The 27,917-nt window shown below is 45.2% G+C and overlaps 1 protein-coding gene across 1 annotated transcript in view; it reads left to right on the top strand.

Moving 5' to 3' along the window:
- The first annotated feature begins 2,510 nt into the window (after positions 1-2,510).
- Positions 2,511-27,917, top strand: part of OTOGL (otogelin like) — a 180,405-nt gene continuing 154,998 nt past the window's right edge. The window contains exons 1-7 of the mRNA XM_054399714.1: positions 2,511-2,589; positions 10,456-10,554; positions 11,996-12,150; positions 19,559-19,680; positions 21,107-21,304; positions 22,884-22,897; positions 26,913-27,034. Of these exons, the coding sequence (XP_054255689.1) occupies positions 2,511-2,589; positions 10,456-10,554; positions 11,996-12,150; positions 19,559-19,680; positions 21,107-21,304; positions 22,884-22,897; positions 26,913-27,034 (789 nt within the window). The remainder of the gene's footprint in view (positions 2,590-10,455; positions 10,555-11,995; positions 12,151-19,558; positions 19,681-21,106; positions 21,305-22,883; positions 22,898-26,912; positions 27,035-27,917) is intronic.

The following is a 27,917-nucleotide window of genomic DNA, read 5'->3' as shown; positions in this document are numbered from 1 at the left end:
TATAGTTTTGCTGTTAAAAAGTTTTCAGAAGTCTCAGTAAGTGAGTATTCATAGAATCTAACAATCCCAGGATGTTAGGGGCTGGAAAGGATCTTGAAATGTCATCTAGTCCAACCCCCCTGCCACAGCAGGATCACCTGGAGTAGGGCACACAGGAATGCATCCAGGTGGGTTTGGAATGTCTCCAGAGAAGGAGACTCCACAACCTCTCTGGGCAGCCTGTTCCAGTGCTCTGTCACCCCCACAGGGAAAAAGTTTTTCCTTATGTTCACATGGAACCTCCTCTGCTCCAGCTTGCACCCATTGCCCCTTGTCCTATCATTGGACACCACTGGGCAGAGCCTGGCTGTGTCCTACCGACACTCACTCTTCACATCTTTATCACCAGCAATGAGGTCACCTCTCAGGCTCCTCCTCCCCAAGCTACAGAGCCCTCAGCTCCCTCAGCCTCTCCTCATGAGGAAGATGTTCCACTCCCTTCATCATCTTTGTGTCTCTGTGCTGGACTCTTTCAAGCAGTTCCCTGAGGTCTTTCCTGACCTGAGGGGCCCAGAACTGGACACAATACTCCAGATGTGGCCTCAGCAGGGCAGAGTAGAGAGGGAGGCGAGGAGAACCTTTCTCGACCTACTAACCATAATTACAGCCCAGAATACCATTGGCCTTCTTGGCCACAATGGCACTTTGCTGGCTCATGGCTATCCTTCTGTCCACCAGGCCCCCCAAGTCCCTGTGCTGCCCTCCAACAGGTCAGTCCTCAACCTGTCCTGGTCCGTGGTGTTGTTCTTTCCCAGATGCAAGGCTCTACACTTGTCCTTGTTGTATTTCTACTACTTGTGTAGATAATGTGTATATAATCAACATAATTGTACATAATTGTGTAAATAATTGATATAATTTGTTTTTTTTTGTTTTTAAATCTCTTTCTTAGTGTAGTCTTCTGAGTTACTCTTCAGTGCACTTGGCTGGATAATTATTTTTTCTTGATAGTTAATTTCCATTACGTGCTTAGGACTCTGCTCTTAACTACCCTGCCTTGAGCAGGTATATCCACACCTAAATCCAGGCAAGTCACTTGGTGGAAGTTAATGCCTCTCCATTTAGAACAGATAAGGACCATTAACACTCTCCAAACCCCCCTTGGTTGTAATTTATACAGTAGCATCACTGCTAGCAGAAGGGGCTAGCAAAAAATATTTCAGTGTTGCAGTCTGAAGGGGCAACTTTAGCCTAGTTCCTGACTGCAAAGGCTGAAATGAAATTAAATTATCATTGGATGCAAAAGGAAAATGATGCTAAGGTCTATAGAATTCATTGGCTTGCTAATGGGGTTATAGAGAAGAGGCAGAAACAATTTTCTTTCTTTTCTTCTTCTGTGGCTTCTGCTTGCAAGTTCTCTCTCTCTTGTGGCCTTGCCAGGGAATCTCAGTTTTACTACTGTGTGAGGTAACAGGAGGGAGGAAGGGAGTGGGGGAGGAGGTGAAGGGGTCCCCTGGATCCCTCCAGGGGGTCTGAAGAGTTTCTGTGTTGTTTATAATTTGTAAATGTCTCTATATTGTACATCTATTGTGTATTCGGGACATATTCATTGCATTTCTAGATTGTAATTTGCTTGTAAATAGAGCTTCTTTTGCTTCCATCCCAAACTGAGCTGGTCTGGAGATTTTATTTTGGGGGTAGTTTTCTCCAAACTGGTTGGGGGGTAATTTCAACCCCACCAGAGCACTGAAACAAAAGAGAAGCTGGGTGTGCTAGCCTCTGGGGGAGCACAGGGCCAGGTGATTCGGGATGCTGGCAATGTTACACAAAACCTTGGTAAATATGGAAGGCTACAGGAGGAGTTTCTGTCTTGTAAATATCTCTACATTGTGTGTATATTGTGTATTTAGTACATACTCATTGCATTTCGTATTTCTAATGCTTGTAAACAGTGCTTCATTTGCTTCCATCCCAAACTCAGCTGGTCTGAGCAATTTTATTTTGGGGGTAGTGTCTCCAAATCAGCTGGGGGTGGGGGTAGTGGGGGTAATTTCAACCTACCACACAGAGTAATGAGCAGCAAAGGGCAGCACTCAATGAAGTCTCAAAGCACACAAAGGTGTGTGAGGACCGGAGGAGCTCTCGGAACACCATGACAGGGCAACACTTGTGTGTGATTGTGTGCTATCTTATAAAGGGCTGATTCAGTGCAACAGAGGAGTGATGCTTGCAGGTCTAGTGGAAGTGTAACTAATACAGGCTCTGCTGAGGAGTTACCGTGCATTACTAATGAGACACATGCAGCTGGAGGCAGCGCTTGCAAAGCTCCTGACGCTGTACGTAGCTCCCCAGCTCCAGGTCTCCTTTTCCTTTTCTTTTTTTTTTTTTTTTTTTTTTTTTTCATTATTTTAAAGAATGCACCCAGCTATATGACTGTGAAAGGATTTAAATACACCGGAGAAAGACATACTTCTAAGATGCCATCCTAATCCAAGCCATTGATTTGGATACATTTCCTAAGTGATACTGAGATGAACATTGTGGGAAAGCTCAGTTTAATGATACCGTGGAGTCTGTTCTTACTTCATTCACTGCTGTCCTCTTTGCAAGGTAAGAATCAGAGAATCATAGAATCAACCAGGTTGGAAGAGACCAACTTTATTCCATTTTGGTAGCAAAACTAACTTTTCAAATAGGTGTTTCTGTATATTTGATTATTACAGCTCTTACTTTTTCCATCATCATAAAGCAATACTTTTTTGTTGTTGTTGACCCTTGCTGGAATTTATATTAAAAAAATAGTTTTTAACACAGGTTAAAAAAACTATATAGCACTGTTCTGCCTAACAGGTGTAGAAAGGAAAATATAAGTTGGTTGTTTGCTTGTTTGTGTTTCTTTTTTTTAATAGAAAGAAATAGATTCTAATGTCTGATTTGCTGCAGAACACTTCTTTTGAAAGGAAATTTAAGTTTCTCCTCTTTCTTGCCATTGTTGCCAAATGAGTGAGCATCTAATGATTTTTAGTGGAGGATGATTTTGTTTGAACAGACTGCACCTGTAATTTATTATAACTATATTATATTATGTTATATTTCAATATATTATATTATATAGTATTATAATAATATTATAATAAATTACAAGCATGTTGAGAATGCTAGAGTAAATTGCTCACCTGGTCACTTAAATGATTTAATTTTCAATGTAATGCAAATGGATCTTAGGTAGATTTCTTGCAGCAATTACAAAGACTTTTAAGACAAGGTGAGAAAAAAAAGGAATTTGGTTCATTCATTCATCTACTCATCTATCTATCAAGCATAGACTCTAAAACATTTGAAACAATTCACAAATGAGTTTCACCAGTAACATTCAGAAAATAATTATAGCTAACCTCCCTAGAAATTCCATTCTGGAAAGCTCTGAGCACCTCTTGTATGATATCAGTTCTGAGCCTCTGAAGAACTATGAACTCCCTGCTCTGTTTCATGGTAGCATGTAGCAGAACTGAGAAGGTGGAAACTTGCCAGTGTTGAATACTTACTGAGAATCAAGCTCTCAGGAAGGAAAGCACAAAGTGCTACATCCATTGGAATCAGAAAAAGTTCTTGTAAAGATGCTTTGGAGAAATTAGGATCATTAAAGAACAAAATTTCATAGGGTTGTTTCCAACTTGACAAACTGTTGTTTGTAAAGTGCAGAATGAAGCATAAAGAAAAGGAAAAAAAAAGGAAGGAAACCCACACATTTAACCTGATGCCTTTTTAATCTACAGGATCTTATTGCAAGCTTTCTCATTTGAGAAGAACTTTAAGGTGAGTTTTTATTCCTTATTTGTCAAGTCCTACAAACAGAACAAGAGTAAGTGTGATGCAGTGCAAGTCAGAAAGTAAGGTATAGCTTGGAATTGGGCAGGTAAAGTCTCACCTGCAGGTATGATGGATGTAAACCAGACTTCCAGAATGGTTTACCATCCTTTCCAAAGACTTTACATAAAGGGCATGGCTCCTGTGCTTGAAAAATTGAGGTCCTCATCAAAAATGATACTTCTGTGGTCACAAGAAAGCTTAGAGGAATAACCAGCATGAGACCATGATGTCATGACTTGAAGAATACATTAAATGAGTATCCTTCTACATTTCCTAATCACATGATAAAGCACTGGCTTCAAGCTGAAGCACAGAAAGTCAGTGTTATACAGCCTTAAAACAAACATTTTGTGTAGCAGCTGAAATCCAAACACAATCCAGATTAGGGAATGTTTGCTGATGACACCAAGCTGTGTGGTGCAGCAGACAGGCTGGAGGGAAGGGATCCATTCAGAGGGACCTGGACAGGCTGCAGAGCTGGGCACAAGCCAACCTCAGGAGGTTCAACAAGACCAAGTGCAAGGTCCTGCAGCTGGGTCGAGGCAATCCCAAGCACAAATCCAGGCTGGGCAGGGACTGGCTGGAGAGCAGCCCTGAGGAGAGGGACTTGAGGGTGCTGGTGGATGAGAAGCTCAACAGGAGCCAGCAGTGAGCACTTGCAGCCCAGAGAGCCAAGCAGAACCTGGGCTGCAGCAAGAGAAGTGTGGCCAGCAGGGCCAGGGAGGGGATTCTCCCCCTCTGTTCCACTCTGGAGAGACCACACCTGGAGCTCTGTGTCCAGTTCTGGAGCCTCTGTTACAAGAGGGATATGGACATGCTGGAAGGTGTCCAGAGAAGGGCCACGAGGATGAGCAGAGGGCTGGAGCACCTCTCCTATGAGGACAGACTGAGAGAGTTGGGGTTGTGCAGTCTGGCGAAGAGAAGGCTCTGAGGAAACCTTATTGTGGCCTCCCAGTATCTGAAGGGGGCTACAAGAAAGATGGGGAGGGACTTTTTAGGATCTCAGGTAGTGACAGGACTGGGGGGAATGGAACAAAGCTGGAAGTGGGGAGATTCAGACTGGATGTGAGGAAGAAGTTCTTCCCCATGAGAGTGGTGAGAGTCTGGAATGGGTTGTCCAGGGAGGTGGTTGAGGCCCCAGCCCTGGAGGTGTTTAAGGCCAGGCTGGATGAGGCTCTGGCCAGGCTGCTGTAGTGTGAGGTGTCCCTGCCCATGTCAGGGGCGTTGGAACTGGCTGATCCTTGTGGTCCCTTCCAACCCTGACTGATTCTATGATTCTATGTTCCTGATCCCATTGAATCAAATGGGCTCTATGCCACCAGTTTCAATGGAAGTATCCAGCGGGACGTAGCTGGCCCCGAGTACATCTAGTGAACACAGCTGCACCTCAACTGTTGGACTGTTGATGAAACTAGATCTGTTTTATGGTTTGATGTCCTTGCTTCTCCACTTTGTCACAAATTTAAGCCAGTTACAACTGGAGAGTAATCTCTTGCTATTAAAAGTATATTAAAATAACAGCTGGGAGAACTCAAAGGTGCTCTTGGGCAGCATCAAGTAAATCCAAAGCCACTTTACAGTTTTGTCTCCTGTCATGTAAGCCTGTTCTGCCCACTTGCATCTCCCTCATGAGCTCCAGGGGTCTCCATGTCTAAGCAAGGATCAGACTGCAACCCAGTTCTGTAAAATGAGACCAAGAAAAGAAAAAAACAGGGGGAGGGGAAGGGAAAAAAAAAAAAAGAAAATCTCTTAAAATGTTAACCCAAGAAAGACCTCTTTGATAAAGTGATGGAAATCGGAGAGAAACGCTTCCCTCCAGAGAGCTGCTTATTCAGGTTGCTCCACGTACCTTTGATTATACAAGATCCTTTTTGTTTTCTTCCAGAAATGAGTTTAATGTAACTCGACAGAAAAGAGATCTCGTAACAGCTGAGGTAGGTTACACCTCCAAAACCCTCCCCCCTTTTCTGCTCTGGGCCTTTGCCATCCTGACAAAGGAGCCTTTGTGGGGAGAAAGGCTGTGGTAACAGGATGACAGCGAGGAGGAGCAGCTATTCCCTATCTGCTCACCCTCTGCCCAGCCCACAGCCTCATGCCTTCGTTCACTCTCAGCAAAGCACTTGGTGGGCAACCCACCCTGATGAACCAACTGGCACACATCATGGCAAATAAAACTGCCATGCCTCTGCCTGTTATGAAGGTGAACAGAGAGCCTCACAAAGCTGCTGGTGTTTGGTGAGAGGTGCAGTGATGGTGCCACCAGCAAGGCTCCCTTCTAGACATAGTGCAGTGGTAGCTCTGACCAGGCTCTGCTTCCCACCACCCTGGCCCATTGCTGCCTTAATGCTGCATCCCACTGAAATGTAATAGTAAATGGAGGGCCATGAACATGCTCAGGGGGTTGGAGCAGCTCTGCTGTGAGGGCAGGCTGAGGGAGCTGGGGGTGTTCAGCATGGAGAAGAGGAGGCTCCGGGGAGACCTAATAGCAGCTTTCCAGTACCTGAAGATGGTCTACAGGAAGGATAGAGAGAGACTGTTTATAAAGGCATGCAGGGACAGCACAAGGGGCGGTGGCTTTAAACTGGAGAAGAGTAGATTTAGAATGGATGCTAGGAACGAGTTCTTTACTATGAAGGTGGTGGAACACTTGAACAGGTTGCCCAGGGAGGTGGTTTGGGCTCCATCCCTGCAGATATTCAAAGTGAGGCTGGACAGGGCTCTGGGCAACTTGATTGAGTTGAGGATGTCCCTGCTGACTGCAGAGGGGGTTGGACTAGGTGGCCTTAGGAGGTCCCTTCCAGCCTGGGCCATTCTATGATTCTGTGATATGTGTCAGGCTGTGGAGCCCAAGCAAGGGTTATGATCCCATTTGATAGGGGCAGGAGAGAAGCCCAAGGCAGGCTCTCCTCCTCAGGGTCTTGCAGGAAGCCTGCAGCTGAACCACAGATGATTTTCTCAGCGTCTCTGTATTGGGTTTGGGCACCACCACAGTCTCCTTTTCATCTATGTGCCTCCTGACCCACTCAGAAGGTAGCTGCTGTGCAGTGCTGCAATAGGGTGAATGGAGCTGGTAAGGGCAGCAGACCCTCAGGACTGACAGTGTCCCAGGAGGGCTTTTGGCAGGAAAGCTCTGTTGCAGCAGAGGAAAGCTCTGCTTCATCATAGCAACGAAAGAGGGCAAAAGCTGCTCAGAGTAACCAGCAGGGCAAATGGAAAGAGGTCTTGTGCAGTGAGGGAAAGGATTCTTTCTGAATCTTGACAGGTCCTGGGGACCAAGAATAGTTCTGGTGTGGATGCCTTCCATGTGGGGAATTTGATAAAGTCCGTTTCAGGTTGATTTTAGATGGATTGTACTACTTGAATGCATCTCACAAAGGATTTCTAGCTGGAAAAGGGAAGGTTTTGTGTCATTTTATGAGGCATTAGGGGAGACTTACTAGAACCTGTTCCTTAGGCAGTGCCATTCACTTTTTGATCTATTAATTCATACTCCAGACATGGAGAATGGCTGGTGGCAGAAGGGAAGAAAGAAATGAGCTTACAAGAGAAGGCTTAAACTCTTTGTTTTTCTTAACTGTGTAGCTGAAGGCTGGTGTGTATGTCTGTGGGGAGCACAGAAGGGTAACTGCTTTCTCATAGAACATGAGAGAGGGAATAAATAGAAACCACAGGGAAGAAGAGCTGCTATTTAAGCAAAAGGGCTAAGCTTTACAAAACAAAAGGATTTAAACTGGCTATGAATAAATGTAAGAGGGAAATATTTAAATCCCCAGCACTTCACCCTGGTGAACTTTCCAGACTAGTGGGGACAAAAACCCCATAGTGCTTTCAGCCTGGAATGGGATCTCTTCTTGGAAAGGATGGTGCAACATGACAAGCTGCAGAAGCAAAGTGCTGGGTCTGATCCAGGACTTCATTAATAGTCCAATGCTCTGTGGTTCCTAAACAAGATAGGAGGCAGATCAGGCAGATTCACCTCCTCTTTAGTTTTAGATGAACCAAAATGCAGTTCTGAAGGATCTCAAGGAGGACATGAAGTTCATTGTGACTGGAGTGAGCACAGTGGGATGATAGAGGTGCAGCACACAGGGTGAGTTAGGGGGGAGGATGAAATTGAGGGGCACCTCATCTTCGAGCTCTCCAGCTATTGGTGTTCGACCAAGTGAAAAGGGTGGGAGTGCTCTCTGTGCTCTCACTGTTCCTTCCAAATGTAAATGCAGCACTTCCCAGCTTGAGCCTTCTGGTTCATTGGCACTGGAGGGCACGTAGAGGAGGCCAGTGCTGATCTGACAGCAGAGCTGCACCCTTCCTCACCCACCCAAAAGCCATTCTTCCCCCTCCAACCTGCTGGTTGCTGCAGTCACTGCCTTCCCTACTGGCCTAGGCTACCAATCCTTCCTGCAGTGCTTACAGCTGTGCCACACACACTGGCCAAGATGCAGACTACCCTTTTGTGTTAAAAGTCACAACCCAAAGTTAGACTGCAAGTCCTCAGGCTGGTATTGCTTCATTTGTAAAGCACAAACACCCTGATACTACTTTCACATTTTCCTGACAGAGTCAAGCTTCCTCTCTTCAGCTGCATCTTGGAGGGGCCCTGACAAGGAGTCTGCCAGGAGGTCAGTGCTGGGCTCCTCACCTGCAGGAGGAGAGGTGGTCCTGAGAATGCTGCTTTCCTACCAGCTCTCCTGTGTTACTTTGGGTTGTGAAAGCCCTCCTTATGATGTCCCCTACAATATCTTGTGCTGTCTCCTTTTCTCATTTAATCCATGCTAAGACTGAACTTTCAACGGCTAACTCAGTCAGTCCTTTGGTTTCTAAAGAAGTTTAATTCCATTGCAATTTTCCTTTTCTGCCAATTTTCCTGGCCTTGGCAGAGGATATAAGATATCTTTAAGAAGCATGTGAGGTGTCCCTGCCCATTGCAGGGGGGGGGTTGGAACTAGATGATCCTTGACTGATTCTATGATTCCATGTAACTGGTTCTGTGAAGGAATGAAGATGATCAGGCAATGAACACATAGCTGATCCTGGAGAGTTTTAAGCATTGTACACAGAGGTGAAGCAGTTCATTGTATTTAAGTGAACTTTGGTTTCCTTCTGGGGAAAATACAAATGCCTGGGTAGATGCTTTCTGTTGTGGTTTTCCTGTGGCTAAATGAACACACGTAACTTTGCAACTCACAGTTGTAAAGAAGTTTTCCCTGTCAGTGCTGTTCTAGAAACAACATTTACTGCTTTGTCAGTATTTTCCCAAGTATCTGTGTCTATTTGGAAAGCAATTCCTTAATGGAAAAAATTCCAAACTAAGTATGGGAAGGAATTTTCACAGTGGAGGTTGATGTTCTCAATCACTGGTAACTTCTGTGGGTGCTTTACTTTAAAGGTCCCATTTTGGTCCCTTTTAATGTCACTAGCAGCTTTACTGTGGCATCAGTGGGAGTCGAAGAGCCTGCTTATTTCCCTTACTCCCTGATTATTTCATTTACTTACTCCCTGCTTATTTCGCTTACTCCCTGCTTATTTCACTTACTCCCTGCTTATTTCATTTAGTCCCTGCTTATTTCATTTAGTCCCTGCTTATTTCGCTTACTCCCTGCTTATTTCGCTTACTCCCTGCTTATTTCCCTTACTCCCTGCTTATTTCCCTTACTCCCTGCTTATTTCCCTTACTCCCTGCTTATTTCCCTTACTCCCTGCTTATTTAATTTACTCCCTGTTTATTCACTTATTATTCCCTGCTTATTTCATTTACTCCCTGCTTATTTCCCTTACTCCCTGCTTTTAGTAATCCTTTCAAAGTCTCCCTCAGCAAAACTGTGTTTGTGTCTAAGGTTTTAATCCTCTCCCAAGAAGGAAAGCAGCTCTCTGCAAAAGCCTGATGAAGTTTTGCTTTGTGACTACATTTTTTTCCCCACTTTTGAGAGACTATGATTTAGCCCCACCTCAGCAAATGATCAGTGGATGACAGTGAGGTCTTAGCTTCCAAACAGACTATAAAACCCTTTCATGAAACTGCTTTTGGAAATGATTACTAATTATAACAAGAAGTAACAATTCCCACAGAATCTTCAATCTCTTACTGCAGTCCACTCTTTAAGCAGAAACAGCCTTTTAACTGGCTTGTTTTTCAGAGGAGGGGAAGGTTTAGTTGGTTTCCACTCTGTCAACTATAGATTCTGGACTCTTTATAAGCTAAAGGCATGCTTTGCTGTAATACTTAGGAGGGGGAAGCTGAACACGTGTCCATTGTGCAGAATGTAGCCGATTAAAGTAATCTCTATCCTGTGTATTTTGAGATCAGCAGGACTGGGATTTGATTTCTTTACATGGGAACTTGACCTTGTGTTTGCTGGGAGGAGGTTGACCTTTTGTTCCTTTGTTAGTTTACAAGTCTCAGACCAAACAAGAGAGAGAGCCCTTGCTTCTCTTTCAACCAAGGAACACAAAGGGTAAAATGAAGTAAATGTTAAGAGCTGGAAGTTGCTGTTGGTTAATTTTCTTAGCTAATATAGCTGCTTATGATTTAACAGTGAGCATGTGGGTCTCTCAGCCTATTTGCAAAATAATTGCTGTCTACTAGAAGACTGCTGTGCTTGCTTACAGGTTCATGTCCTCAGGAGTGCCTTAATGGAGCAGCCTGCACAGAGGCAGGTGACTGTGACTGTCAGTTATTCCAGGCTCAAGGAAGCAGGTGCCAGATTGGTAAGCTCGAGGCCAAAAAAAAAAAAAAAAAAAAAAAAAAAATTTCAGCTTGAAATGAGACTTAAGGTGCAGGTTTTTGAAACAATACAGTTACCAGCATACCTGTGATTTCTCTGAGGCAGGACTCTCATTCCACTAGTAGCTAAGAGGATTAAAATGATATGGATTAGGGATATAGAGAGAATGACATCAGGGCTGTTTACATATTAGCACTTGGGCTGTAATGATACCTAGGTACCAAAGCAGATAGATCACTGTCTAGTAACTACCCAACTTTTTTACAGTTAGCTGAAATGACAAAAAAAAAAACAAACCCACAAGAAAAAAAACCCAAACACCTACCCACCCAAAAAACCCAAACCAAACCAGATCAAACCAAACCAACCAACCAACCAAACCTCCCCAAAAACCAAACCAAAAAACCCCCAACAAAACAAAAGCAAAACAAAACAAAACAAAAAATCAAATAAAATTACCACCTATTTCAGTGCACTGTTTTGTGGAATCTACTGTGTGTAGGGATCCACAAGAACTGTCTTCCAGAATCTACAGTGGATCTAAATTCCTTCCCTCTGCTTATAATTAAAATAACTGCCAAAAAAAAAAAGGAAATTCATGATTGTACATGAGTAAAACTGCAGCCTAAAAATTAAACAAAATCTACTGACTTCATTTAAAGTTGAAGAAAGGACATTATCTTTTATCCTTCCTCTTACTGTCCTAGTGGATGGGAAGTTGCCCATGAGCCAGCAATGTGCTCTGGTAGCCAAGAAGGCCAATGGCATCCTGGGGTGGATTAGAAGGGCTGTGGTGAGTAAGTCAAGAGAGGTTCTCCTCCCTCTCTACTCTGCCCTGCTGAGGCCACATCTGGAGTATTGTGTCCAGTTCTGGGCCCCTCAGGTCAGGAAGGACCTCAGGGAACTCAATTCAGTGCAGAGCCACAAGTATGATTCAGGGAGTGGAACATCTTCCTTAGGAGGAGAGGCTGAGGGAGCTGAGGGCTCTGTAGCTTGGAGAGGAGGAGCCTGAGAGGTGACCTCATTGCTGGTGCTAAAGATGTGCAGGGGGAATGCCCAGAGGCTGGAGCCAGGCTCTGCTGGGTGATGCCCAATGCCAGCACAAGGGGCAGTGGTGGAAGTTGAGGCATAGGAAGTTCCATGGAAACAGGAGGAAAGTTCTTTTCCCTGTGACAGTGACAGAACACTGGAGGAGGCTGCCCAGGTAGGTTGTGGAGTCTCCCTGCCTGGAGCTATTCCAAACCTACCTTTGAGTTCCTGTGTGACCTGCTCTAGGTGCTCCTGCTCTGGCAGGGGGGTTGGACTGGATGAGCTTTGGAGGTCCCTTCCAGCCCCTGACATTCTGTGATACTTTTGTGGATGCCTCTGTCACCTGTCACTTTTTGCTTAACATGTTTGTAGTAAACTTGTTGTGTTCTCTCCAGTTCCTAACACTGGTAAGGACCGAGATGGGATCTGCAAATCATGGGGACAGTATCATTTTGAAACATTTGATGGCATCTACTACTACTTCCCAGGAAATTGCTCCTATATTTTTGCAAAAGACTGCAGTACTCCAGAACCCCAGTACACTGTTTGGGTAAGTATGTGAGTGTACACTAGGAGTAATACACTGAATAATCCTTTTTTCATCACAAGTAAAATAAGTAGAGACAATATCTGGAGCAAACTGTTGCATTGTTTACTTAAACATAACACTGTGCTTCTAGAAAAGGTCTTAAGCCTGTGTGCAGTAACTCAAGCCATTGATTAAATGATCATCAACAGAGTCAGTATATTAAAAAGAGTATTTCTTACTCCCCCTATCCTAAAAAGAATCTCTGATCTCTCCTTTCTGGGAGCAAAAGTGTTTTAAGGCAGACCTTGGAAACTCCAATAAACTTCAGCTGTAAGAGTATAAAAAAATTTCCTAGCTGCTGAGTGAAGTGCAAGCAGCTATAACCTGCCTGGTAGCTGGGCACCTGAGCACCCGGCCAGGTTAGAGGATGCCCTGCTGGAAAGCAGCTCCACGGAGAAAGACCTTGGAGTGTTGGTGGGCAGCAGGTTCTGCATGGGACAGCAATGTGCCCTTGTGGCCAAGAGAGACAATGGCATCCTGGGATGTATCAAGAAAAGTGTGGTCAGCAGGGCTGGGGAAGTTCTACCTCTCTACTCTGCCCTGCTGAGACCACACCTGCAATCCTGTGTCCAGTGTGGGGCTCCCCAGGTCAAGAGAGACAGAGACCTGCTGGAGAGAGTCCAAGGGAGAGCCAGGAGGATGCTTAGGGGACTTGAGCATCTCCCCTGTGAAGAGAGACTGAGAGCCCTGAGGCTGTTTAGTGTGGAGAAGAGAAGGCTGAGAGGGGATCTGATCAATGTCTCTCAAGAGCTGAGGGGTGGGTGTCAAGTGGAGGGGGCCAGGCTCTTTTGGGTGGTGCACAGTGATAAACCAAGGAAGAATGGAGACAAACTTGACCAGAGAAGGTTTCAGCTCAAGATGAGGAGAAACTTCTTTCCAGTGAGGGTGCCAGAGCCCTGGAACAGGCTGCCCAGGGGGGTTGTGAAGTCTCCTTCTCTAGAGACTTCCCAAACCCTCCTGGATACATTCCTGTGTGGACTACCCTAAGTGATGCTGCTCTGGCAGGGGGGTTGGACCTGATGATCTCTGAAGGTCCCTCCCAATCTCTGATATACTGTGAGACTGTGACAATGTGATACTGGACCCTGACTCACATCCATTGGCATCTTACAAGCAGCTGCCTCCCTGACCCATGGAAAACTCTGTCCCCTCTAGGGATTTGCATTCTAATTTTGGATTACCTCCATGTCATGCAGAGAAGATTAATAGCTCAAAAGCCTTCATCTTGACCTATGTATGGAAGACACTCTTCAGTAATTTCCTCAAATTCATGAGTATCCCTAGTTAATGGCTTTGGGTCAGGGAGAGTTCAAAAACTGTATCCTCCTTCCTTCATTATGTCACTTTTTACACCATGATTTGGATTTGATGCTGTCTGGGTAGGGAAGAGGAGAGAAGGGAGGTCCTGATTCTGAGCCCTAGTGGGCACAGGGGTGAGGGGAGACCTTGATGATGATTTCTGCTCCAAGCCCTCTTGCACTAAACACATAACCTCCTCTCAGCCCAGCTAACCATGCCTAGGGAAGGCAAGCCTGCCACTGGAAGTGCTATTTCTGTTCACTCAGCTTATAGACAGCTGCTGTAACCTCTGCTTTCCCCATTTCATTTTAATTCTATGGATTCTCTGTGCAGCTCTGATCTTTTAGAAGTTGTTGGTAAATGCTGCAGCAATGCCCAAGATTATATTAAAAATCTAGAATCCATATTTCCAGTGGATTCCAGTTGTTCTGGAAAGGGAGAAACTACCACTCAATTGCTGGAACAAATGTCATGTTTTGCTGAAAACTGGAAATGTTTACTCAGGATGATCCTAAGTAATGTTGAAGCCCTGCAATCACTACAGGCTGGGCAATGGAGAAGCAGGAACATGGCCAAATTCCCACACTTTGGTCCTTCTGGCTTTAATAATCCACCTCTCTAGAGGATAAAAAAAACTCACAATAATTATTTTTATTTTCCCTGACTGTGGTTCTGCCTTGGGCCAGTTTTAGACAGAACCATTTGTCACTACTAGTAATAGTTGTGATGTCTTTAATTATGATTAACTTGAAACATGTAAAAACTGCTGATGCTTTTCTGGTTAGGTTTATTTAATTCAGAGAAACAGTAACTGGTTTTTACTTCCATGGTTGATTGTCAGTTTAGGAAGATTAATTCAGGTCTGTGGTAGCACTGTATGCTTACCCACAGAGCTTTCCTACAAGAATGATAGCCCTAGTTACTTCTACAGCCTCCATTACTGTGTTGGCAAAATGTTGCCCAATTACTGATCTATTTAGCTTCACAGTCAAGCAAAGCAGTACTGCAGCTCCTAGCACAGAATCATGGAATTGTCAGGGTTGGAAGGGACCTCAAGGATCAGCCAGTTCCAACCCCCCTCCATGGGCAGGGACACCTCACACTCCAGCAGGTTGCTCACAGCCACATCCAGCCTGGCTGCAAAAACCTCCAGGGATGAGGCTTCCACCACCTCCCTGGGCAACCTCTTCCACTGTCTCACCACCCTCATGGGGAAGAACTTCTTCCTAACATCCAATCTGAATCTCCCCATTTCTAGTTTTGCTCCATTCCCTCCACTCCTATCATTACCTGACACCCTAAAAAGTCCCTCCCCAGCTTTCTTGGAGCTCCCTTCGGATACTGCAAGGCCACAAGAAGGTCTCCTCAGAGCCTTCTCTTCTCCAGACTGAACAGCCCCAACTCTCTCAGTCTGTCTCCAGAGCAGAGCAGCTCCAGCCCTCTGCTCATCCTTGTGGCCCTTCTCTGGACACCTTCCAGCACCTCCAGATCCTTCTTGTAACAGAGGCTCCAGAACTGGACACAGAGCTCCAGGTGGGGTCTCAGCAGAGTGGAGCAGAGGGGGAGAATCCCCTCCCTGGCCCTGCTGGCCACACTTCTCTTGCTGCAGCCCAGGCTCTGCTTGGCTCTCTGGGCTGCAAGTGCTCACTGTTGTCTCCTGTTGAGCTTCTCATCCCCCAGCACCCCCAAGGCCTTTTCTTCAGGGCTGCTCTGAGGCCAGTCCCTGCCCAGCCTGTATCAGTGCTTGGGATTGCCCTGACCCAGCTGCAGGACCTTGCACTTGGTCTCAGAGAACAGTGACACAGAGTCTTAAGAGTCATATTTAAGCTATCTGTACTCTGTCTATGTTTTAAGTCAGGTAGTGATAGGTGTCTAAGATTCACAACACATTCCCCTGTCTCCTCAGTGGTGTCTCAGATAAGTTCATGGGCTTTGGAAGCAGAGTAGTCTTGGGCATCCCACAGTTTTGAGTGGTTCAGCACCACTGAGATCAATGAAAGCTCTTGAAGTTTTACTCAAGGTTTTGCAAAAGGTTTGTGCTTAAAACTCACTTAGACAAAGTGAGTGCAATTCAAAACTGTGTAGTAATTAATTGGTTAGAAAAAATACACTGAGGAGCTGTTTGGTGGAGAGTGATCTGGGTCCTGGAGGAAGGACCTGAAGAAGGACCTCTAAATATGAGCCAGAAGTGTGCTCAGATGGCCAAGAAGGCCAATGGCATCCTGGCATGCATCAGGAATAGTGTGGCCAGCAGGTCTGTGGAAGTGATTGTCCCTCTTCTACTCAGGACTGGTGAAGCCACACCTCGAATACTGTGTCCAGTTTTGGGCCCTTCACTCCCAGAAGGACATCGAGGTGCTGGAGAATGTCCAAAGAAGAGCAACCAAGTTGGTGAAGGGTCTTGAACAGAAGTCTTATTAGGAATGGCTTAGGGAACTGAGATTGCTTAGTCTTCAGAAGGGGAGGCTGAGTGGAGACCTCAATGCCCTCTGCAACTACCTCAAAGGAGGTCTCTTCTCACATGCCACAAGTGACAGGACAGGAGGAAATGATCTCAAGTTGTGCCAAGGAAGGTTCAAGTTGGATATTAGGAAAAATTTTATTCACAGAAATGGTTATCAAGCATTGGAACAACTTCCCAGGAAGGTGGTGGAGTCACTATCCATGGAGATATTTAAAGCTGTATTGCAAGTTGAGAGCACACCCTAGCCAACAAAAGCTGTGTGTTCCCTGGGGACAAGGACCTTCCTGCAGGAATTGTGCTCTGCCTTGCTGAAGGCTGGGAATGCAAACCAAGTCTGACTTCAAGGGTAGCCTTTTTTTTTTTTTTTTTCCCTAAAAAGGAAGAGTGCTGGCTTAGCATGCCTGTTCCAAGGTCTGATTACACATTTTTTATGTGAGATCTGCTTCACTGTCTTAGTGGATGGGAGATTGACCATGATCTAGCAATGTGCTCTTGTGGCCAAGAAGGCCAATGGCATCCTGGGGTGGATTAGAAGGGCTGTGGTGAGTAGGTCAAGAGAGGTTCTCCTCCCTCTCTACTCTGCCCTGCTGAGGCCACATCTGGAGTATTGTGTCCAGTTCTGGTCCCCTCGGTTCAGGAAGAACCTCAGGGAACTGCTTCAAAGAGTCCAGAGCAGAGCCACAAAAATGATGAGGGGGGAAGAACATCTTCCTTATGAGGAGAGCCTGAGGGAGCTGAGGGCTCTGTAGCTTGGAGAGGAGGAGCCTGAGAGGTGACCTCATTGCTGGTGCTAAAGATGTGCAGGGGCAGTGCCCAGAGGCTGGAGCCAGGCTCTGCTGGGTGATGCCCAATGCCAGCACAAGGGGCAGTGGTGGAAGGTGAGGCATAGGAAGTTCCATGGAAACAGGAGGAAGAATTTTTTTCCCTCTGAAGTTGACAGAACACTGGAAGAGGCTGCCTATGGAGTCTCCCTGCTTGGAGCTATTCAAGAGCTGCCTGGGTGTGTTCCTGTGTAATCTGCTCTAGGTGATCCTGCTCTGGCAGAGGGATTGGACTGGATGAGTTTTTGAGGTCCCTTCCAGCCCTGGCATCTGTGATGGTGTGAAATGTGTAGACATGCTGAGACAGGAGTTGCATCATTTGTAACTTCTGGAAGCACGCATCTGAGATCTGTGCAACACCTCTCTCTAGTCACAGGCAGCCATGGAAGTCACACACTGCCAACACCTGAGATGCACCTCTGGCTGGCCTCAACTTGTGTTTCTATTGCCATGTTCAAACTAGTGAAGCTGATACAAACCAATGAACCTCCATTAGCAGGGCTGGCAAGCCAGCCTAAAACAGGTTTAACAGCCACACAGAACTTAGATGCCTACAGTGGGAGCCTGTGGTGGTTTTAAGGCTATACAGAATCACAGAATCAACCAGGTTGGAAGAGACCTGCAAGATCATCAAGTCCAACCAACCTCATACCTTTAATTTCTTCTCACAGAGTTCAAGCAGAAAGGTAAAACAATGTGAATAAATCACAACTGGGTGTAAGAAAGCAAAATAAGGATTATTCTAAACACTTCCATTGGAGGGATAGAAATGTTTAAGAGTCAGTACTCAAAACAAAGTACAGGCAGTCTCTCAGTCTTTCTGTCTGGTGTTTCTGGCACACTGACCTTGACAAGCTAAGTTTAACAACCTCTCTGCTTCTTGGCTTCCTTCCCCTTTGCCTGCTAGCTCTGGGAAGGGTGGGGGGAGGGAAAAGAGGCAGGGCCCAGGGGGCTTTGTTGTATTTTTTCTGTTAATTGTACCTGTTTGTAAATGTTGTGAATAGTGTATATTTGTACATATTCATTGCCTTTCATTATAGATTGTAGCTCTGCTTGTAAAATACAGATTCTTTTGCTTCTGAACTGTGCTAGTCTGGAGCTGTTAATGTGGGAGGAGAGTTTCAGCCTACCACACTACAGCCCAACGTGGGGCAATTGCTTGTTTGATTTATTGCTGCTCCAATTAAGAAGCAAAATGAAGATGTTTAGGATCCTGTGGCATGTTATATATTCTGTTCTGACTGTGGTGATTTATAAATGGGCTGTTTCTGCTATGATGGATAAAAATTGTGAGAGATGTGGCATATAAACTATTTCTTTGGTTTAAAGACAAGTTAAAGAAAGTTGTTGGGTGTTGTTTTGGCTTTATGGGAGTAGGGATTTATGGTAACTTGACTGTAAATCTGCCAGAAGTAGATGAATTCACTATTCCTATTGCAGAAGGCTATGTGAACAAATGGAACCCTAAAATGAGCCCTTCAAAACCTCAGCAGATCCTGAATGGTTGAAGAAGACATGATGCAGGTCAGCTGGTGCCAGTCCCAGCTGGTATGAAGAATCCTGGTGTTATGCTGAGGTTTTGTATTGGCTTGTAGGCCCCTGCAGAGGGACCTGGACAGGCTGGATGGGTGGACAGAGGCCAATGGGATGAAATTTAACAAGGCTAAGTGCAGGGTTCTACACTTTGGCCACAATGACCCCAAGCAGTGCTACAGGCTGGGGACAGAGTGGCTGAGAGCAGCCAGGCAGAGGGACCTGGGGGTGCTGGGTGACAGCAGCTGAACATGAGCCAGCAATGTGCCCAGGTGGCCAGGAGAGCCAATGGCATCCTGGCCTGGATCAGGAATAGTGTGGCCAGCAGGACAAGGGAGGTTATTCTGCCCCTGCACTCAGCACTGGTCAGGCCACACCTTGAGTCCTGTGTCCAGTTCTGGGCTCCTCAGTTCAAGAGAGATGTTGAGGGACTGGAAGGTGTCCAGAGAAGGGCAAGGAAACTGGGGAGGGGTCTGGAGCACAGCTCTGTGAAGAGAGGCTGAGGGAGCTGGGGGTGTTTAACCTGGAGAAGAGGAGTCTCAGGGGAGACCTCATTGCTGTCTACAACTACCTGAAGGGAGGTTGTAGCCAGGTGGGGGTTGGGCTCTTCTCCCAGGCAACCAGCAGCAGAAGGAGGGGACACAGTCTGAGGTTGTGCCAGGGGAGGTCTAGGCTGGATGTGAGGAGGAAGTTCTTCCCAGACAGAGAGATTTGCCATTGGAATGTGCTGCCCAGGGAGGTGGTGGAGTCACCATCCCTGGAGATGTTCAAGAGAAGCCTGGATGAGGCACTTAGTGCCATGGTCTGGTTGATTGGACAGGGCTGGGTGATAGGTTGGACTGGATGATCTTGGAGGTCTCTTCCAACCTGGTTGATTCTATGATTCTTATAGATCAGACCCCTAGAAAGAGAGCCGTAGGGGTGTCTCTTCAGTGCAAATAACAAATTACTACACTGGAAATGATAAGATAGCTCATTACTGTATCTCTGGAGTTCATCTATAGGAAATAAATATTTAATCTGATATTCCAAGTGCTGTCTGGTGCTTTAAACAGCAGCTGTACTTAGCAGCATTGGGTGGTGACAACATCTGGCTTTGCATAACTTTGTAGTTGTGATTTTTATGATATTCTCAGTTATTTATTAGCAAAGTTCTTTCAGTGACTGTTGCATGGAGATAAAAAATATCACAGATGAGTTCATGAAAAGAAAAGCTTGAGAACAAACATTTGTTTTTGTTTCCCCCTCTAAGGTCCATAACAGTCCTCAGTGTTACGGTTCGGTCTATGCTTGTCAGAGGTCTGTCAGCTTATTTATTTCAAACCAAGAAGAAATAATTATTTCAGGACATGAAGTAAGAAAAGCTGGAATCAGGTAAGTGCCCTCATGGTAAACTTTAGTTTTTATTTTAAAAAGATAGCCTGGAGTGTAGGAAATTGGTGCTTTTTTTTTTTTTTTTTTTACACTAGCTAGAGAAAATAATGTGATAATTTTTTTCTTTATTTTTTTTTTAACGCATCTCTTGCTGTTCTTTATTGGGGCTGGCAGAGCTCTAGTGTGTGCAGATGCAATGTTGTACCTGAGTGATGATAGTACACATGATGAAGAATTGCATGGAAGTGACTGTATACACCTGTTGTGGCTTAAGCTGTCCCAGAGTCATAGAATCATAGAATCAGTCAGGGTTGGAAGGGACCACAAGGATCATCCAGTTCCAACCCCCCTGCCATGGGCAGGGACACCTCACACTACAGCAGCCTGGCCAGAGCCTCATCCAGCCTGGCCTTAAACACCTCCAGGGATGGGGCCTCAACCACCTCCCTGGACAACCCATTCCAGGCTCTCACCACTCTCATGGGGAAGAACTTCTTCCTCACATCCAGCCTGAATCTCCCCACTTCCAGCTTTATTCCATTCCCCCCAGTCCTATCACTCCCTGACACCCTCAAAAGTCCCTCCCCAGCTTTCTTGTAGCCCCCTTCAGATCCTGGAAGGCCACCAGAAAGTCTCCTGGGAGCCTTCTCCTCTCCAGACTGCACAACCCCAACTCTCTCAGTCTGTCTCCAGAGCAGAGCAGCTCCAGCCCTCTGCTCATCCTCCTGGCCCTTCTCTGGACACCTTCCAGCACCTCCAGATCCTTCTTGTAATAGGGGCTCCAGAACTGGACACAGTACTCCAAAAGCCCAAATAAAAAAGATTTAGATTGCCTCCTCTCTCCCCTTTTTCCCAGTAGGGGAAAGCAAATTAGGCAGGAGAAAAGAGAGGGAAAATCACAAAAGAAACAGTCTGGAATCGATTTGGAAGTAAAAAGGTAAGTTTAGCAACATATAACAAGCATTTGAGTAAAAGGGAGGTAACAAAGGTATAAGGGAAAAAAAGTAAATAAAAAAAATATATACAAAACCACAGCTGGCAAAGGATTCTCTTGATGCAAATGTGGATTCTCTTTAGATGCAGTCCTTAGGAGTTTGGAGGCAGTATGGAACATGCCCAAACACATGCTTGCAGAAGCAGCTTGGGCAGGGGACAAGTGGAGAGGAAATGGCTCCCCTTCAATAGGCTTAGGTGGACAGGAAGGGGGAGTGGAGTAGACTTTGCCCTGGGGACTCCCCTCTCCTGGGAGGGGGAAACCAAGTCTCTCTGCCCACCTGGGTCAGGTTTCTTTGTCCACCTGGGGGCTAGGTTGTTTTCAAGCCACCCCCCTCTGGGGCTGGGCGTAATTTGCCATGTATGTAGGGTTTTCCTACCACCAACCTCCTGTCATCTGAGATCTTTGAAGCAGGCTGTTTATTACTTCCAGATTAACGTTGCCTCAGACGGTTGGAAATGCTTTCCTTGAGAGACTGGCTGACTATATTCTGGTGAAGACTACCTTTGGTTTTTCTCTTGCTTGGGATGGAAGCTCTGGTGTTTATATTAAGCTGACAGAAGATCATAAGGGAAAAACTTGTGGCCTCTGTGGAAATTTTAATGGCAATATGGACGATGACCTGATGCTGCAAATTGGTAAGTAAATAGCTTAGGAATATGAATGATTCTCATGTTCACTTCAAATGGCATATTGTAAAAGAAGCAGAGTCTTGTTTCAGTTATCCCAGTAGAAAATAAATCTGCCCTACTCTTCCTTGTCATGAAAGATGCTAAGGAAAAAGGTCCTGGTTCAAGAAATTGTTTATATTTATGTTTAAGCCTTTTCTTGCTCAACAAAGCACTTGGGATATGTTTATCTTAGGTGATGAAAGTGCCTTCAAATAATAAAGAAATAAACAAATGCTTGTGGTTTTCCTTATGTTTAAAGATGGTGGGAGAAGGAGAGAAGAGCCAAAATATTAATGTTTAGGAAAAAAAACCCTGTCTGGGGTCATTCTTTTATGAGAGCTTTGTAAAGATGCTTGTTGAAATATGTAGATTTCAATGCAGTTGAGTTCCTTTTATCTGTTTCTTGATAGGGTGTCTCATGGGGGTATGACTAGCCTGCAGGATGAGGAGTTATCCAGGCTGTGTGTGAGGCTGAGGTGACTTGCTAAACCAGCAGAGGATTCTGCAGTCTATGATGTAGTGAATACTCTATAGGGATTTTTTTTTCCTATCTGCAAGTAATGCTAAAAAAAAAAAAAGAAGAAAAAAAAAAAAAAGACAAGCTTGAGAATATGAGGAATATCTTCCTGTCTTTCATCGCTGCAACAGGGTAGGTTTAGACTGGGCATTAGGAAACATTTTTTCACAGCAAGCATGCTCAGACATTGGAATGTGCTGCCCAGGGAGGTGGTGGAGTCCCCAGGGCTGGATGTGCTTCAAGGTGGTTTGGATGTGGTGCTTGGGGCTATGGTTTAGAGGTGAACCTTGTAGGGTAGGATTCTGGGTTGGACTTGGTGATGCTGAGGGTCTTCTCCAACCTGAATGTTTCTGTGAAATACCAAGATAGGACTGTTTGACTCTTACCATGAATTGTTGAGAGAATCACATCCATGGCCCTGCATATTCTTCAGTAGCTGAAGTTATCTCACTGTAACATTTTTTCCCCCTCTTTTTTTTTTCTCCATTTGTGGCTGATAATGGAGCTTTTTCACTTTAAGTGAAGGAAGACACAGTGTACATATCTTTACACAGTCTTTAAAGATCTGCCCAATATAAATTTCTTATACCTCCTCTGCTCTGAGAACACCAAGTCCTCTGTTTCATATATTAACTTTTGCACACCAGAGTAATTGTATGCTTAATAACTAGGTGAAACTGGGGAGCTGTAATAATGCAGAAAAATGGAGTTTGAACCACAGGATCCTGGGCTGCATCCACAACAGCATTGCCAGCAGAGCCAGAGAGGTGATTCTGCCACTTTGCTCTGCTCTGCTGAGACCTCACCTGGAGTACTGTGTGCAGCTCTGGAGCCCTCAATATAGGAAGGACATGGACCTGATGGAGAGGGTCCAGAGGAGGGCCATGAGAATGATCAGGGGGTTGGAGCAGCTCTGCTATGAGGACAGGCTGAGGGAGCTGGGGGTGTTCAGCCTGGAGAAGAGGAGGCTCCAGGCAGACCTAAGAGCAGCCTGCCAGGACCTGAAGGGGGCTACAGGAAGGTTGCAGAGAGACTGTTTGCAAAGGCCTGCAGGGACAGGATGAGGGACAATGGCTTCAAACTAGAGCAGAGCAGATTGAGATTGGATGTGAGGAACAAGTTCTTCACTATGAGGCTGGTGGAACACTGGAACAGTTTTCCCAGGGAGGTGGTTGAGGCTCCTTCCTTGGAGATATTGAAGGTGAGGCTGGAGGAGGCCCTGGGCAGCCTGATCTAGTTGGGGATGCCCCTGCTGATTGCAGGGAGGTCAGATTGGATGAGCTTTGGAGGTCCCTTCCAGCCCAGACCGTTCTATGATTCTATGATCTTTTAACAAAAAGGTAATTTCAGAATTGTGTTATAAAAGACTTCCAGCTCTTAGGTTTCTTCATTTCCAGAGCTACAGTTTGTCACCATCATGATTTTTTGGAGCATGTTTCTTTATCAGAAATGATAGTGGTTTTCTAGTGTATAATCAATAGCACTATGAATCATTTTAACCTTGAACCAGTGGTATGACATGATGCCTTCACACAAGAATAGACTGCTAATTCAAAATACTTCAAAACCACAACTGGTTGTTGTTGGTTTTGGTTTTTGTGGGTTTTTTTTGTGTTTTTTTTTTTTTTTTTACAATCTTATAAATCATCTTTGCAAAGTCATGGCAGTCTGATGAAGTTCCCACTGACTGGAAAAGGAGAAACATAACCTCCAGTTTCAAAAAAGGGAGGTAAGGAAGACCCAAGGAACTGCAGGCCAATCAGTTTCACCTCAGTATCCAGCAAGATAATGAAGCAGATCCTCTTGAAGACTCTGCTAGGGCACATGCAGAACAAGGAGGTGGTTGGTGGCAACCAATGTGGCTTCACCAAGGGCAGGTCCTGACTGACAAATTTGGTGGCTTTTATGATGGGATTACAGCATTGGTGGATAAGGGAAGAGCAACTGATGGCATCGTCCTGCACTTGTGCAGAGTTGTGATCAATGGTTCAAGGTCCAAATGGAGACCTGTGATGAGTTGTGTCCCTCAAGGCTTGTTACTGGGACCAGTGCTGTTTAATGTCTTTGTCAGTGACAGGGACAGTGGGATTGAGTGCACCCTCAGCAAGTTATCACTGACAGAGAGCTGTGTGATGTGGTCAGCACCATGGAGGGAAGGGATACCATTCAGAGGGACTTAGACAGGCTGGAAAGGTTGGGACCATGTGAACCTCATGAAGTTCAATGAGGCAAAGTGCAAGGTCCTAGAACTGGCTTGGGGCAATCCTAAGCACTCATCCAGGCTGGGTGATGACTGGATTGAGAGCAGCCCTGCAGAGAAGGACTTGGGGGTGCTGGTTGATGAGGAACTTGATGAGAGCCAGCAATGTGTGTTGGCAGCCCCAAAAGCCAACAACATCCTGGGCTGCATCTAAAGGTTTGTAGCCTGCATGCAGGTCAAGGGAGGTGATTCTGCCCCTCTGCTCTCATGAAACCCCACCTGGAGTACTGCATCCAGCTGTGGAACCACCAACACAAGGACATGGATCTGTTGGAAAGGGTCCAGATGAGGGCCATAATCAGAGCCAGATCACAGGGCTGGAGCACCTCTCCTACAAGGACAGACTGAGTGAGTTGGGTCTGTACAGCCTATTGAAGAGAGGGCTGTGAAGTGACCTTATAGCAGCCTTTCAGTACCTGAAGGAGGCCTAAAAGAAAGCTGGAGAGAGACTTTTTATAAGGGCTTGTGGGGACAGAAGAAAGGGCAATGGTTTTATCTAGAGCAAGGTAGATTTAGATTAGATATTAGGAAGAAATTCTTTGCTAGGAGGGTAGTGAGACACTGGAATGGGATGCCCAGAGAGGCTGTGGACATCTCACCCTTCAAAGTGTTTAAGACCAAGCTGGCTTAAGACCAGGCTCTGAGCACCTGGTCTAGTTGGAGATGTCCTTGCCCATGGCAGGGGGGTTGGAACTAGGTTATCTTCAAGGTCCCTTCCAACCCAATCCAACCCATTCTATGCTTGTATGATTTGGGATGATGATTTATCTCCATCATCTAACTCACTTCCCCAGTAGCGTAAGGGAAGTTTTTCCATCTATCCTGAGTCTTCCAGACTCTGAATGCTCTCTATTTGCAGACCATCTAATAAATAAGTTACTGAGAGGCATGTAGTGCTCCATTTCAAAGCACAGTTGAAGAGCAAATTCCTTTCCTCTTTCCTTGTCTTCATCTTTAAAGGCATCTTTGTATTGCTTTAAAATACAAAGCTGTGTCTGCATATAGAACTGTTTCAAGGACAGCAATTTCATTTTGTGTCATTTTTTGAGGACTTGGAAATTCAAGCCATGTAAAAGTGGAAATAAAATACTTTCAGCTCTGCTTCTGCACAAACAATAAATCAACAGGTTTACTGCTATGCCAAACCCCAGCTTTTTCTGTTTGGGAGAGGGTTTTCTGCCTAAAGAATTAATTTGCTAGAGAGGGGCAAATGTTTTGAGTGTTCCTGACTCTTCAGTGAAGCAGACTGGTGCTTAGCATCTTGTCTTTGTTTATTTGTGTAGATCCAAGCACAAATATTTGATTAGTGTGCTTTGGGGCTTTCCACTTTGTAGTGTCAAACTCTGTGCTCTTGTGCTAGGAGAAGTTAGATGAAGCTTTGGGTAGTGCAGCTCTGTGAAAAAAAGATACAACATTTCAATACACTATCTCCTGACTATGCATAGCATAGCATAGATAAGGTTCTTCAAGGTGGAGGCAATATACCCTGTTGAACATCCTTAGGAACATAGAACAAATGTAGTCACAGACTCAAGAAATATTCAGGTTGGAAAAGACCCTCAGTATCACCAAGTCCAACCCAGAACCCTACTCTACAAGGCTCACCCCTAAACCATAGCCCCAAGCACCACATCCAAACCACCTTGAAACACAGCCAGGTTTGGGGACTCCACCACCTCCCTGGGCAGCACATTCCAATCCATGACCACTCTGTCCCTGAAAAAATGTTTCCTACTGTCCAGTCTAAACCTACCCAGTGGCAGATTGAGGCAGTTCCCTCTTGTTCTATCACTAATTCCCTGTCAGAAGAGACCAGAAGCAGCCTCTCCACAAGGTCCTATCAGGTAGTTGTAGACAGCAATGAGGTCTCCCCTCAGCCTCCTCTGTTTCACACTAACCATCCCCAGCTCCTTCAGTCTCATCAGATTTCTTCTCCAGGCCCTTCCCAGCTTCCTTGCCCTCCTCTGCCCTGGCTCCAGCACCTCCACACCTCTCTTGGATTGAGGTGCCCCAAACTGGACACAACACTGGAGGTGTGGCCTCCTCTTCAGCTGAGTCCCAGGGGACAATCCCCTCCCTGCTCCTGCTGGACACAGCATTGCTGATCCCATCCAGGAAGCCTTTGGCTTTCTTGGCCAGCTGGGCACACTGCTTGCTCATATTTAGTGCTAGTTATTCAATATTTAGTTCTTGTTGCAAAAGTAGGTAATTTTTCGGTCTGTTTCTTTACTGCCAACCTTCTGGTATGTGTATCTTTCTTAGCCTGCTGCCACCACTTCCAGTCATGTGTCTTGCTCGTTAATTCTCCCATGCTCATGGTATGAGGAGAGCTGAGTCTGTAGTGGTGTGAGTGTTGTAGGGCTTTCCTGCAGGAGGGGGAAAGAAGGGAGATAATAGCTCTAACTGACCTTGGTGGGAACATGCTGAAAGCCTTGCACTTGTAAAAAGAAATATATTTGTTCTTAAGTATTCAAAACATTGCACTTGTCCTTATTGGTGTACTTGGTATATAGTTGTCGGTGGTTGCACTTAAAACAATCCCAACCAACAGCTTGTTGTATTTTTTTAATCTTTTCATTTAAATATTGTTTAAAATACTACTTCAGATGAAAAAAGAATGATGAAGTTTTTCTACACCACCCATATGCAGAAGATATCTCTGATTTAGCTAATGAATGCATTAAAATACTGCCAGCAATTTTCAAGCTGCATTTTGTGTCTGTGTTGACAGTTTTTTTTATTTACCCACCCCCTGAATGCTCTTCTGCTGTTTTCATGCAGTAGGTGAAGATACAGAAGATATTGCTGAATTTGCAAATAGCTGGGCTGTGCAAACCTCAGATGATGTAGCTTGTGTACCTACTGCCTCAGATTTTTCCAGTCCTTGCTCAGATGATGCAGAATCCACTGAGGTAATTAATCATATTATATATCTGCCTAGAGAGATAGAGATGATAGGGAGAGAGATAGAGATGATAGGGAGAGAGATAGAGATGATAGAGTTGTTAGAGAGAGAGATGATAGAGAGAGGGATGATAGAGAGGGGAATGATAGAAATGATAGAGAGCAAGATGATAGAGTTGATAGAGAGGGATGATAGAGTTGACACAGAGAAGGGTGATAGAGAGGGGAGTGATAGAGAGGGGGGTGATAGAGAGAGGGATGATAGAGAGGGATGATAGAAAGGGATGATAGAGAGATAATAGAGAGTGAGATGATAGAGAGAGAGATGATAGAGTTGATAGAAGGATGCTAAAGAGAAGGATGCTAGAGAGAGGGATGCTAGAGTTGATAGAATTCATAGAGTTGATAGAGAAGGATGACAGAGAGAGGGATGATAGAGTTGATAGAGGGATAATAGAGAGATGATAGATAGAGGGGTGATAGTGAGAGATGGTAGAGAGAGATGATAGAGAGAGAAATTATAGTGATTTAGAGAGAGAGGGATGATAGAGAGAGATGATAGAGAAGTTATAGTGATTTAGAGAGGGAGAGATGATAGAGATAGAGATGATAGAGAGATGGTAGAGGGAGATGGTAGATGGTAGAGTTAGAGATGACAGACAGAGATGAGAGAGAGGAAGAGATGAGAGAGAGATGATCTAGAGATAGGGATGATCTAGATATAGGCATAGATATATAGATATATTCTTAATCTCCAACGCCCAGTGATGGTATCAGCATCTGACACTATACAGCATGTTGAAGAAAGCCTTGAAGGCACAAAGGCTTTGAGAAAGGGAAGATTTGGACTGTTGCTAGGGAATGTCTGAAGGTTTTCAGATTAAAAATACA

The sequence above is a fragment of the Indicator indicator genome, chromosome 3, assembly GCF_027791375.1.
Source record: "Indicator indicator isolate 239-I01 chromosome 3, UM_Iind_1.1, whole genome shotgun sequence".
In the NCBI taxonomy this organism is placed as follows: domain Eukaryota; kingdom Metazoa; phylum Chordata; class Aves; order Piciformes; family Indicatoridae; genus Indicator; species Indicator indicator.
Note: the sequence above shows the minus strand (reverse complement) of the source record. Positions and strands in the feature narration are given on the sequence as shown.